The following is a 14,816-nucleotide window of genomic DNA, read 5'->3' on the forward strand; positions in this document are numbered from 1 at the left end:
ATTATCACTTCTGATATAAAGCCAGGATTAACTTCAAAGTTTAGTTTTACGGAAAATTGGGTTAAAATGGGTGTATAGTGTGACATTTCCCCTTTTTAAATAAAAAAATACCAAAAATTCCAACCTCTATTTAACACAAGATTATACGGAGCTCCTCCTATTCTTAAAACTTTTCTAATTAAAATAACATCATTTGGTTGAGTTTGGCAAACGAGTATTCGAGTTATTGTACGTTCTGTTTTTTCTCAGTGTGCAACGGTCGCCCAGTATATTTGGTGAGGCTGCGCGTAGTACCTCCCAATCAACAGCCAGCACCACCTGCGATAAAGCATACGGTTAAGAACATTGTAGAGTTACAGGGAATCATCGAGTGTCCTCAAAATAGAATTGAAATAGGGAGAGATCGACGCTATAAATAGGAGGAGTACCATAACTGGACTACGACAATAAAAGAAAGTTATCTCACCAACCAATAAAAAAAAACAAAAAAGAGATACGCATCATGACAGGATTATTTACCATTACTTTCCGAGTAAATATTATGTTAAGAAAATTGGTAAGTGGACTGTAGTAAGTTTCATAATAAGAGGAGCGACCAATTGGGAAGAATATGCATCTTGATAAAGACAATCGCTCACTAATATAGTTATATGTCATAGAGGGTAGTACACTTAAATTAAGTACAGAGTATACCAGAATAGCTCTAAATACTGGTCGCAACAGTTTGTATCCCAAAAAAAAATAAACGAATACACATTCATAATCCTTAAGCGCTAGAAGCAAACAAGAGCATCAGACAGTGCTACCACGATGATAAATAACTCCCATAATAGCATGGCCGACTAAATAACTTCCAAGTTTTGATTGTCAATGCAGCAAGTGATTCCCTGGTATTAAAAAGGATCACAACTCATGATGGCAAGCTGCGCACACTAGATTCTATGATCACAATTTCATTTATGTTTTTTTTTTCATTTTCATGAGTAGTAAATATATACCTACGGCTCACTTCAATTAATGCGTGTCACACTTAGAGATTATATTCGTAAATTTCCCAAAAATAGATTAGATGCATTCAATTCTTGAACTAAAACATGGCGACGAGCTTACGAAAAATTTCGTGGTTTTAAATATTTAGTGTACATTGCACGAAATTCATCGTAGAAAACGAAACTATTTTTCGTGATTTAAACGAAAATTTTCGTGATTTTCAAATATTTAGTGTACATTGCACGAAATTCATCGAAAAAAGCGAAACTATTTTTCGTGATTGAAACGAAATGTTTCGTATTCGTTAGTTTTACCAGATGTCTGTATATATCAATGCTTCGTCAGTCGCACAATTTCATTTTCGTTCACCGAACAAATTTTTCGTATATTTTTTCATCCGATCTTTAAGGATCGATATGTGACAACATCGATTTGTTATAATAAAAATCGATCTGGCAAAATCGATTTTTTTTTTCAAGATGCTCTTCACTACAAAAGATGTTTATAGTAAATTGTTGCTAATAAAGAATTACATTCGTAATCAACCCAAGAAATTTGTTTGGCGCTAATCACGGTGGTTGCTAAAGAATCCCCACAACATTTACACAAAAAGTTTCTACAAGAGTGCATGTAATCTTAGTAAACTTTTTCCGTAAATGTCACGAAAAAAATATAATCATTCGAGTACTCATTAGTGCTGAACACTTGAAATGAAATCGATTTTGCCAGTTGGATCTCTTTCATAGAAAGAAAAATCGATGTTGTCAAACATCGATCTTTAAAGATCGGATGAAAGCATATACGAAAATTTTGTTCGGCGAACGAAAATGAAACGTGCGACTGACGAAACATTCATGATATATACAAACAACTGGTAAAACTAACAAAACATTTCGTTTCTATCGCGAAAAATATTTTCACATTTTTTGGGGACCATTCATAAATTGCGTAACGCTTTTAGGGAGGGGAGGGGGTACGACAAGTTGTGACATGTTGTGACATAGGGAGAGGGGGAGTGAGCTAGATCGTTACGTAACATGTTTTCACCGAAGAAATTTTTTTTTCAAGCGATTTGTTACGTAATAAGGGAGGGGTGGATGAAGAAATTTGTGACAATTTGTTACAGGGGGGAGGGGGAGTCAATCTTGGTCAATTTTTGCGTTACGTATTTTATGAATGGTCCCTTGGTGCATTTCGTGCAATGTACACTAAATATTTAAAAATCATGAACATGTTCGTTTAAATCACGAAAAAATGTTTTATTTTGTGCGATGAATTTCGTGCAATGTACACTAAATATTTAAAATCAAAACAATTTTCGTTCATTAAATCGCCATGTTTTAGATCGCGAAAAGAACGAAGCTTACTATTTACAATGCACGAAAATGCATTGTAATTACTTTAATTGTAATTACTGTAATTACGAAAATTACTTCACGTTGTCCAATATAGAATATATAGTTTCGTTCTCACGGTAAAATTGTGCACTTTAGAAACTTCTCTATTATTTTAAATGTGTTACTATGTTTTAATTGCCGCAAGGTTCTACTGTATTGATTTTGTTGACTATTTTCTGCAAATTCAATACTAAGCGAAACGAAAGCAATGAAATTGAAAGGCTGATAGGTATTCTAGAACGAATCAGTTATACACTTAGAACGGAAAACTAGGGCGATGCGGTAAACATGATGATGTGTTATATGTTTTTCGGTGACTTCACAAATCGGTATCCTGTTTGGTTTGAACAAAGTTATTGAGAGAATGTTGAGGAAGATTGCTATTTAGAATCACCAAAGATACCGGTCACGATACCAACTCAGTATGCTGAGTGTGACAAAAATAGATTGTTCCTTACATATTGTGTGACTCGTCGGAGGAACAAAAGAAACTGTTACTTTCATTCTTTCTATGGTGATTCGTCGAGATGAGTGAGTCGCAGAAATTAGAGGTGGTGCTCCAGCCAATTACGGAGGCTATTGACTTCCGGCCTTTTCACATAAGACACATAAGTGATGTGAAACATTTGCTGAATGTGAAAATGGAGGTTATGCTTACGGAAATAGCATTTATCGAGTTCTACCATGTCAACTGTGTACTGTTCAACAAATTAGCCCAGGCGAAACCAGTCATTTTGAATAATAACTTAACAATAATAATAACACCTTGTTGATCCTCATATATACGGACGATGAATGGCCATTAAAAGATTCATGTCACATTTGGAAGAAAAGGTATTCTTTATAAAGGTCACATCTAGAAAGTGATTCACCATATATTAAATGGTGTTTTTTGTGGTGGGAATCTAGGTGGACCGACTCATTTTTTCTACCTGACCCTGCAAAACAAAACGTAATGCGATAGTATCATTACACACATTACATCTTTGCATATCCAAAGCCATACCTGAACCAAATACAATTGCTGAATTTGTGGATGTTGATCAGGTAATATTGACGGTAAAAGTTGCGTCAAGTATATCAAAATCAACAACCAGCACCATCATTGAGGGAATCAACGCTCGTTATCCGTAAGGGCAGGAAACAAGAATGAAACCAGATGATCGCGAACATGAATATGATAGTAATCGCGATGATGACATCGAAGTGTACGAGATATAAATGAATGCGCACCAAGGCACTGTTGGTTAGGCAAAATATTTCCCAGCCTTGTAAACAGGTGTCTACGCGTAATCGCTAGTCGCTCGCATGAAATATTTAACAACTCTTATCGTTTTATTTTTTATTTAGCTAAACGTATTGAACCGAATCAAATAAAATAATTATATAATGAAGGACTCTTCCTTTATTTTCTTTTATAGAAAACTGTGTACAAATACTCTCCAATTTTATGCTAAATATTGGCCAGAATAATGTTAGTTATTTAAATAAAAAGTTTTTAAATTATACGCAAATTGTATTTCTGGAACAGGTTAGTGCACTGTACGCTTTGTATACAAACCAGGCAATCTCACTGCTTGGTAAAAATATTTAAATTTGCTAATAAAGAGGAGAAAACAGTTTTTATTTTCGCGTCATTTTAAAGTAATTATATTTCTATAGGAACTCAATTTCATTTGTATGCAGGGAATGCGTTTCGTACTAAACAATGTTAATCCGGAAAAACTTTGAAATATTCAACAATTGAACAATTCACAAGAAAAACGTGTAGGAGTAATCAAGCCAAAAAATGATAAAACAGCGATTTTACCGAGATGTTCATATACCCACGAATTATATCTTGTATATTACTCTTGTATATTACTAAATTTGCTGATATAAAGGCAGTAGTGGTAAAACTAACTGTTGTGGTTTTGTTCTTACTTTCCACTGCATGACAATTGATGTTAAACCACATATTAGTCAACCAATCATAATGAACCTATTGTTGCTACCAGCAGCAGCATTTTAGTCGCTTTCTATGGTTTCCAAATAATATCTAGGTTAGAAAACAACGAGACGAATCAGCGAACAGACATCAGCAGATAATCATGGAAAGCGACTAAAATGTTGTAACTAGTTGAGTCCATAAATCAATAAGCTTGAATTATTGTTTCGATTTCATGTTTTCAGTATATGACAGACTTTCGTTTTATTTTTGTGTTTTATAGAATAAAAAGAGAGAAATGATGAAAAATCACGGAGAAAGGAGAGAGAAAAAAGAATAAATCAAATGAAACTGACTCGAGAACACTTCTATCTTTTCTATAAACTTCGGAATTGCGCTCTGATCCTCTCATTTTCGAAAGATCCTTTCGTCTTCGTTACCCGTTGGACTTTGATTACTGAACAGATTAGTGCCAATATATTCGTTTAACAAAGTGACGATTTGACTTAGAAAGTGTATTTCATATTAAAATATAATATTCAAAACTTCTTGTACCACTATAGGAACACATGTACACACATTCCGGTTCCTATTGTTGCAATTCCCATTGATATCTTAAGGGACATGCAACTATACGTACATTAGATCAACTATAGGTGCCAGGGAGCTCAAAATTCAAAGAAAATCTTTTTTTTAATTGTTATTTGAGCAAATTTCGAAGATAATAGTATTATTGTCGCATGATTTTAGGATGATGAGCCAATGAAAAATATTTGGTGATGGTTGGTACATGTAACTATTGGTACACCTCGACTATACGAGCAATCACCCTATGCTAATTTAAAAGCAACTTCACACCTTCAGTGTGTATCCAAACTGGACAGAGAACGTTTCCAGGTACTATGGTTTTTAAAATAGCTACACATTTCATTTTGCAAATCACAGATATACTCGCTTATTCGCTAGTTGTGTAACATAAAAGCAATTGATTTAAGTGCCCACCCGTGTATCCTAACTGTCGGATCTATTTCATCCGTCAACTGTTTGTTCAACTAAACATATTAAATTAACCTTATTCTCCTCCACGCACAGCCCAGTTTTCGCAAATCAAAACCGCAACCAGTGCCGCTGACAATGTAGGATTAAACTAAATCTTCAACCACCAATCATGCGCTTTTGAACTGCCAAATCCAGTTTTTGGAGGTGATCGATTTCCAGCAATTTATTAGCAAACTGTATCACCGACGGTACGTGCGTCAACGTTACAGGTGGCCTACGGTGCAGGTTCCAAAGCAGAAACTTTTGTGCTCACCTGACACCGCCGCCGTCCGTGCGTTCATATGGGTAACCTTTCTCTTTCATATTATTCGCGTGATTCTTGCGAGGTAGACAGCTTCCATCCGTCGTGTTGGCTAGCTTGTGCTGGGTGGCAGAGACAAGGAACTCCAACAATAACAAGATGAAGAATGAAAACACTCGATGTGATTATATAACCTTAACCTTGGACAACAAAACTGCTTCGGCTGCTGCACCGTAAAACCACCATCACGCGACTTAAATGTACGCCGGGGACAGGAGTATAAAAGTTCCATTTTTGGTTTTTTTGCTGAGCACCCGTTCGTAATTTTATCCTGTCATTGGACGGATGGTTCATTATTATAAGCACAATTTATATATTGGTAAGTTTCTTCCGTAAAAGATACCCTTGCGTTTTTTTCAGTCCATGTATTTGAAACGACTCATTGCGTTAGTTTTACTGGGTCGGGCCCTAGGAAGCCCTCCATCGAATTGAACGAACGAAAAGGTTCAAATCTTGTTATTACACATCACATTTAGCCACAGATGATGATGGATTTCGCTCGTCCGAATCATCGGTTGGTAGCACACAGGAGCGAGAGCAAGTTCTGATCCTTGATTTTCCAGGGTCAACCAGTGTACAGAATTTCGGGACCTACTTTCACCTATAGTTAGTCATACTTACAGCAAGTTCTTTTTTGAGGCTGCTTTTTGGACTGCTTTATTTACCTTGTTCGATAGTTCAGTCAAGCTCTGCAGCACGCTGCATTCTCGTGCAAGTAACTCAGAGGCTAGGGCGTATGCTTTGTACTGTTTATTTTCTGTTTCATTGTCTCCTTTTCATCCCATGAGACTATATTTTTTGGTATAAATTCAAGTCCTGCGCAGAGTCTGCTATCATTGATCACTGTGACTTCAGCAGTAACGCACAACATCTCAGCTTACCCAGCATAATGGCTTTCAAGGTAAGGGATCAATCACTCTATCCAGTATCCAAGTACTCAGACGTTAATCTTGTTTTCCTCTTCTTTAGTTCGTCGTCTTCCTTGCATCGTTGGCCGTTGCTAGCGCTGGATATCTAGAAGCTCCCGTAGCTCACTACTCACCAGCTTCGGCTGTGAGCTACAGCAGCCTATCGCATGCTGCTCCTCTGGCCTACGCCGCTCCGGTAGCGAAAACCATTGCCTACTCATCGCCAGCCATTGGAGCTACCCACGAGAGCACCATCCGCAGTCACGATGCCACAATCTCCCACCAATCCAAGGCAATTGACACGGCTTTCTCCAGTGTTCGTAAGTCCGACACCCGCATTACCAACGAAGCCCCGAAACTAGCCCTGGCTTCCTATTCCCATGCCCCAGCTATTGCCACCTACTCCCATGCACCGGCTCTGGCCCATTCCTACGCCGCTCCAGTAGCCGTCGCTAAGCAGGTGAGCTATGCTGCTCCAGCCTATACTACCTCCTATGCTCATCCTGCTCCAGCTGTGGCCACCTACTCACACGCCGCTCCAGTTGTTGCCGCCCATGCCACCAAGACCTTGACCTACTCGCCGGCCGTCGAAGTCGCCCATGTTTCATACGAAGGAGCTCATGCCCATTATGCTTGGTAAGGCGGTGTCTTTCGAGAGACACTCGGATACAATGATCAATCTCGTTGTGTCTATTTTTTTCAAATGCATTGTTGTTGTTTTGCTATGACAGCGCCCCCCAAATACCATCCCCGGGGGTGTGTTTTAATAAAGTAGATACAAACAATTGTTGGTATTTCAATACACGGAAGCTTCGAAAGTCATGAACAGAATATGAGATCGCAAATCATGTGGACAGATGACTGACAATCTTGAGGTGTCAGTTCTATAGGATCCTTGAGTTTCAACGCCGTTGCGAAATTTTAACCTTTTGTGTCGAAGGATTTAACAGCCGGTTCTTAGCGTACTGGAGAGTATTTCCTGGTCAGGGCACGGAAAACACACTACCACAAATCCCAAGTAACAATTTAGGTTTTATGGTACTCTTGAAGTCACTCTTAAAACTTAGGCTACACTTGTAGTGTGCCATAAATCTTAAAATGTTACTTGGGATCGGTACTATAAGAGAAAAACTAGATCCGTGGAGATAAGATTGCTTTTCCTATGTGGCTAGTCTAGTTTGTTTCTTTTTTTTTCATTTAATTAACCGTTATGTGTCCAAAAAAGCACCTTTACAAATCTTTTTATTTAAAAAAATCGAAACTTTTTTATTACTTTATCTGAAACTACAGCTCGTTGAGAATATTTTTCCAAATTTTTATAGAGATCCGAAAAATAGATCGAAAGTTGCATCGCTTTCAAGCGCGCTTTATTTACCAAGAGCAGTGGCAATTTGAAATTTTAAACTCGATTTTCTCGAAATGGCGTTTTTCCAAAAATGGTTTTTCCGTGATCACGATTGCCGAAAACCACTCAACCGATTTCCTTAAATTTTTTATCCAATTGATCGTAATTAATTTTTCTCGTACCTTAACGATTCCATTTTATTTATGCATTTTTGTTTTCTGCATGAGAATATTTTAGTACAATTTTTAGAGCTTAAAACAGCGATTTTTTAGGAAATACGTTCCCAAATGCAGGAAAAAAATATTATTTATTCATCTATGTGGCTAGTCTAAATAAATTAAAACCGTATGGCTTCGAAAGCTAGCGTAATAGCCACAATAGATAGAGAAAAAATCGCATAAATGAATGAATAATTTTATGCTCGAAAATCTACATTTTATTTGATGTTTATTTTTTTTTTTTTATAACTTTGTTTTGGCACTTAGGGTGGTTCAAAAATTCAACATTCATCTTCAAAAAAATTACTGTGATTTCTTAACAGAACACACATTTTTTTCAATTGTACAATTGTCTAAGAGACGTCAATAAATTTGTTGGGAATTGAACCCAGGTGAGCTGCGTATAAGGCAATCGATTTACCAACTAGGCTATGCCTGCCACTGGCGATTTGCGTTCACCGCAAGCGACGAAGAAAACTACATTGTGGAACGAAAGTTATAACTCCGTTAATTAAAAATTTTCATAAGTACTTTATAATATATACACAAGTACTTTGTAATATTCGCATCATCTTTATTAAAAGTTCGTTTGATGGGCTACACTAGAGTCTGTGTATCATAGAGTCCCGCACAGAGAAACGCGCAACACTGCCTAAAATGATGACTACTGGTTCGTTTCTGGCAACCACAATGTTCGCGACATTTTCAGCGTTTTTCTATTAAAAAGTGTGCGAAAACTCAAAATGTTGAATAAAATCCTACGTACGACGCTTTCTATTGTTCTTAGAAATCGAAATAATTTTTGCTTTCGGCTCTAACGACTGTTCAATAATAAATGGGAATGATTCCATACCTTTCTGTAATTAAAGTGAAGAGCGTACATTTTTTCTCTCCAAGAGAATTGCTCTCTGGACTCCCTAGAAATGGGTGGCATGTTTCGTTTCGCTTGGGTGCTGTCAATTCAACCGAAGATGGCGTCGAAACAGCAAGCACTCCGCGAGTGTGTTGTGCGGTTTTACGAAACGCATGGTCATCGTGGAAAAAAGTTTACGGTACACTACTTTCGAGACGAAAACGTGCCCGAGAGTACAGTTTACCGGATCCTGAAAACCCGAACGTCCGGTAAAGATAATGACGAAAAAGAAGAAGGAAGCGTTGAAACAGCTGTTCGACAACAAGGACGGTACGAGTTTGCGTGACGCCAGCCGAAAATATCACTGCTCTCATACCTTGATTCACCGAACCCTCAAGATGGAGGGCATCATCTGTCGGAAGAAGACTCGGTCTCCCGAGTACAGGGACGAGCAGATAGCGATCGTGAAATCGCAGTGCCGGTGGATGACGAAGAACTACCGCGGGACGTCGTTCGTGCTGGACGACGAAAGTTACTTTCCGCTCTCGAAGACCTACATTGAAGGAAATGACAACTACTATTCCACCGACAAGTCGGCCACACCCTCTGAAGTAAAATATAAGTTTAAGCATAAATTTGAAAAAAAGTTGTGTTGAATCGCCATATCGGACAAAAGATTTCAAAGACGTCACAGTGGAAGAAATCCGACCAAAAAGGCAATTAATTGGAAGCCGCTGAAAAAGTTTGACAATATATACACCAAAAGTTGCTGTATTTTTTATAAAATAAAATGCAATTAAATCTGTTCACCGCACGCACTTGTGACCGGAGATATGGAGTTTTGAAAATCCGGAACATTACCGGTAATCATCAAATCTGAGGTCTAATTAAGAAGCCGCAGTAAAAGTACAAGGAATGATAACCTCAAAGTTGCGGAAAGCTCTAACGATCAAGATGCAATCAAATTTGTTCACCCCACGCACTTGTACCCGGAGATATGGGGCTTTGAATATCCGGAACATGACCGGTTTTTATCAAATCTGGGGTCTAATTAAGAAGCCACTGTAAAAGTACAAAGAATTATATCCTTAAAGTTGAGAAAAACTCTATCGATCAAGATGCAATCAAATTTGTTCACCACACGCACTTTTGACCGGAGATATAGGGCTTTGAAGATACGGAACATCACAGGTATTCATCAAATCCGAGGCCTAATTCAGAAGCCGCTGAAAAAATTCAAAGAATTATACCCTCAAAGTTGCGGAAAACTCCGGAACATGACCGGTTTTCATCAAATCAGAGACCTAATTCAGAAGCCGCAGTAAAAGTACAAAGAGCATAATTCTTTGTACTTTTACAGCGCCTTCTGAATTAGGCCTCTGATTTGATTAAAAACCGGTAATGTTCCGGATATTCAAAACCCCATATCTCCGGTCAAAAGTGCGGTGCGGTGAACAAATTTGATTGCATCTTGATCGTTAGAGTTATCCGCAACTTTAAGGATATACTTCTTTGTATTTTTACAGCGGCTTCTTGATTAGATATCAGATTTGATGAATACCGGTAATATTCCGGATCTTCAAAGCCCCATATCTCCAGTCACAAATGCGTACAGTAATTAAATTTGATTGCATCTTGATCGCTAGAGTTTTCCGCAACTTTGAGGGTATAATTATTTGTACTTTTACAGCGGCTTCCGAATTAGGCCTCAGATTTAAAAAAGCCGGTCATGTTCCGGATCTTCAAAGCCCCATATCTCCGGTCACAGTTGCGTGCGGTGTACAAGTTTAATTGCATTTTATTTCCTAAAAAATTCCGCAACTTTTGGTGTATATATTGTCATACTTTTTCGGCGGCTTTCAATTAATTGCGTTTTTGGTCGGGTTTCTTCCACTGTGCCGTGGTTCAAGCCGAGCGGTCTGATCAATCAACAAGTGTACCAGGAGGAGTGTCTTGAGAAAATTGTTCTGCCGTTTTTAAAGGAGCATCATGCGGATGGGAAATACGTGCTCTCTCCGGACAAGGCGTCTTCCTATTACATCAAGAAGACGCAGGAGTATCTTGAGCAGAAAAAGATATCGTATGTGCCGAAAGAAAGGAACCCGACAAACTTGCCCCCAGTGCCGTCCCATTGAGGATTTTTTGGCTCCCTCAGTGCACTAGTGTACATAACTAATTGGCGGGCCAAGGATACGAAGCAGTTGACCACCGGGATCCGGAATTGTATCCGAAAGATGGACGTCAGTGCCGTCCAACGCTCTTGTGAGAGCATCGCGACTAAGTTGCGTCGTAAGGCTGACCAGGGCTCCTTCTCCAATATTCATTGACGTTTTTTGAGGAATAAACAGTATTTTTAATAAAAAAATACTGAATCCGTTGATTTTTTTTTTTTCGTTTTTCAACTACATAACTGACAAAATTCTTATATTTGTTGAACACCCGTTAGGATCAAAAATTACGGGAGACAGATTCCCGGCCGTGGACCTTTTCTAAATTAACTCGCTTGCGAGAATATGCCGCCATTTTGTATTGAAAATAGTTGAAACTTTTATTTTTTGTAAATCAAAACTGCTAATCGACTCGTGAAGACCGGAAGTCAATCGGATAAAACCAGACAAAGTTATAGGCGCACAAAGTTGAGGGTGCCATGTGCTGTAGTTGGGGTGGCTCTGTCGAAAATAAAAAAGCCGCTGTTGATGAATACACGATTTGCATGAGGTAGGTAAATTCGAATACTACAATTTCAGCTTATAATAACACGAAATGCTTTTACTAGATCGAATCCTGCCTCACATAATCTCTCCCGTTCAATTAATTCATATTTCAACTTGCTATTCAGTTAGACATTATCAAAAAAATCTTAAACCAAAGTATTAACATTTATGTCAAAATCCCAAGTACACACTAGTAAATTTCGAATATTTCTTATCTCACTTAAAAGCTAAACAGACAAAAAATTGTAATTAATTTGATTTCGCTTCCATCGAGTAACAAAACGATGAAATTGACAGTCCTAATCAAATCAGGGTCGCGGTCCTTCAATAAACCTTTACAGTAAAGCAATCTGGTAAGAGATCACTAAAAACATCTAAGAGAATAAAGTCCACGACTGAACAGACTTTCGGGAAAATTAACTTTTGCAAACCGGAACTAACGAACGAATTAAAACGTACTTCTTTTGCGCTCATCGGCCACCATCGCAGCATGAACAAATCACTGGTACTACTATCCATCGCCGGTCGTCGCACTGACGGGCACATTCAGAGAGGTTTTGCTAACTTCGGAGCGCGATTTATTGCAACTCGATGTGATAGTTTATTTCTTCCTCCGACCATCGGGTAAGGTCATCCTCTCTTCATCTTCGTTCCGAATGAGGATGGCGATGTCCACATGGAGTTTAGATTTTTATATAAATATTGGGCTCAACCGGTAGAATTGTATCATTGCTTCGGCTAACTTTAATTCGACTAAATCGGTTGCGCGAAAAATCGCGAGTTTTCAGTATAATGGCGTTTAAGGTAAGCCACATAATTGCGGATGTGGGAAAGATGAATTTGAGTGGAGAAGTGATTTAGTGTTTCAGTGGAATAGAACAATCTGGGTTAAAATGGACTGTTTGAAAAATATTCAAGTGATCAAGTGTTCTTATATTTTGTGATGTTTCCTTTTTTCGTGTAGATGGTTGTATTGTTTGCCTCGCTGGCCTACGCCAGCGCTGGATACGTCGAAGCCGATCCCCATCACACTTACTCGTCAGCTCCTGCTGTGAGCTACAGCTCGATTACTCATCATGCACCAAGCGTTGCCGTGGCCAAGACTGTGTCCTATGCCGAACCAGCAGTTCATTATGCCGCCCCAATTACAAAGTCATACGCCGTTCACGAGCCATCGCTCCTGAAGACCGTTGTAGCTCAACCAACCTACACCAAGACTCTGGTTCAGCAGCCAACTTATACTAAGACCCTTGTTTCGGAACCCACATACGCTCACTCGGCTCCGGTTTATGCTGCCAAAACCGTAGTTTATCAAGCTCCAATTGCCTACAGCGCCCCGGTCGTCAAGAACGTAGAATACGCTCCAATTGCCAAGACCTTCGTATCTCACCCAGCATACACCAAGGCTATTGTTGCTGAGCCAGCATACGCTAAGAGCTATGTTTCGGAACCAGCATACACTAAGGCCTACGTTTCGGAGCCAACCTATGCTAAGGCTTATATTTCGGAACCTGCTTACGCCAAGTCCTACGTCTCCGAACCAACCTACACCAAAACCCTCGTTCAGCAGCCCGCCTACGCCAAAACTCTAGTCCAGCAGCCCGTCTACTCCAAGACCCTAGTTCAACAGCCAGCTATCTACGCTCAGGCCGCTCCAGTTGTTGCCACTAAGATGCTGAGCTATGCACCAGCTGCCCAGGTTGCCCACGTAAGCTATGCAGACAGCAGTGCTCACTACGGCTGGTAAGAAGCCGTTATTGCCCAGGTGTAAACTCGAGTGATGGTCTCTCTGAAGTATGAACAAGTGATAAAAGATGTGTACCTAACCAGTGCCTGATATGTTGAACGATTTTGTTGAATATATTTATAATTTCATCAACTGAAACAAGCGGTCTAATTATTTGAAAGGAAACTATTCGTTGTACGTGTAATTCGTGTACTTTCCCGATCAGAAACACATAACAGAAATATTTCAAAACTATAACTCGCATTGTTACTTATTATAAATTTCTGTTATTTTCATTCTGATCGGGTTTTGATCCGAAAATAATTACTGCTGACAGTGAGGGATTCCATGAGAAACCGTCAAAATATGACCATCGTCGATTCGAACGAAACTTTGCAGTTGTGTTGGGTTTATGAATCGCCATGATTTCCTCTGTAAATTGCAATATTTTGATTCAAGAGCAATTTCTCAAAAGGGTGCAGACAAATTTTTTTGGGCTTTTTGAAAAACCTATAAAAAAATTTGTTAGGAGCATTTTGAATTATTAATTAAGAAAATTATATTTTTGACTGCAAATAGTATGAATTGTAAAAATTGTCAAAAGTTGTTGTTAGGAAAAAATTTTGATTGATAGCTTCTCCATAATCCAAATACACTGAAAAAGTTTCTTTTACGTCTTGAAAACGATAAGCATTAGATTATTGACATTTTCTGATAGGGAAATGCAAATAACTTTTAAAAACGGCACAATTACACGAATTAATTGTTTTGTTGAAGCAAAATTCCAAATATCTCAACAACCATCGCATTATGGAAGTTTTCTTTTTGCAATTTAATTTAAAATGATACTTGTAATCGTATTTTGTAATAAAATTACAGTTTTGTATGTCAATTAGTATGAAATTTTAAAACATGTATAAAGTTGTCGTTAGAAAAACTTTTTTACTGATACGTTCTCCATCATGCAATTTACATTCTTAATATAAATTTTTGTTTTTGTGAACAATGACACAACGTTTTTTTCAGTGCATTTTTTTCGCACAGAAGTATTCATTCCCTGTAACTCGTTCTCAGATAGTTTTCTTGTATAAAATACAGTAATCGAACAATTTTTTTTCCAGAAATCTGCATGTAGAAATTTTTACACCCTTTTTAAAAATCGCTCTTGAGTCAAAACAAACTTGTTGACTGTAGAAAATGTTTAGTCTTCCGGTGAATCGTGTATAGTTTCATCGGAATCAAAGATGGTCGATCACGATTTTAAAGATTTTCGGGCGGATCTTCGTGGAATTCCTCAGATGGTTTGAAGCACTGAGTAAAAATTATAACTTTGTGTTTTTCGTATAATCATACTTTCGGACGAAATAATCTTCTATAC

General features: G+C 38.2%; 1 protein-coding gene across 1 annotated transcript; it reads left to right on the forward strand.

Moving 5' to 3' along the window:
* The first annotated feature begins 6,523 nt into the window (after positions 1–6,523).
* Positions 6,524–13,540, forward strand: LOC131686977 (uncharacterized). Its single transcript, XM_058971014.1, has 5 exons — positions 6,524–6,575; positions 6,644–7,221; positions 12,202–12,336; positions 12,432–12,516; positions 12,677–13,540. The coding sequence occupies exons 1-5, from the start codon at positions 6,564–6,566 to the stop codon at positions 13,457–13,459; spliced, it is 1,593 nt and encodes a 530-aa protein (XP_058826997.1). The 5' UTR covers positions 6,524–6,563; the 3' UTR covers positions 13,460–13,540.
* Positions 13,541–14,816: the final 1,276 nt, after the last annotated feature.

Source organism: Topomyia yanbarensis, chromosome 3 (genome assembly GCF_030247195.1).
Source record: "Topomyia yanbarensis strain Yona2022 chromosome 3, ASM3024719v1, whole genome shotgun sequence".
NCBI lineage: Eukaryota > Metazoa > Arthropoda > Insecta > Diptera > Culicidae > Topomyia > Topomyia yanbarensis.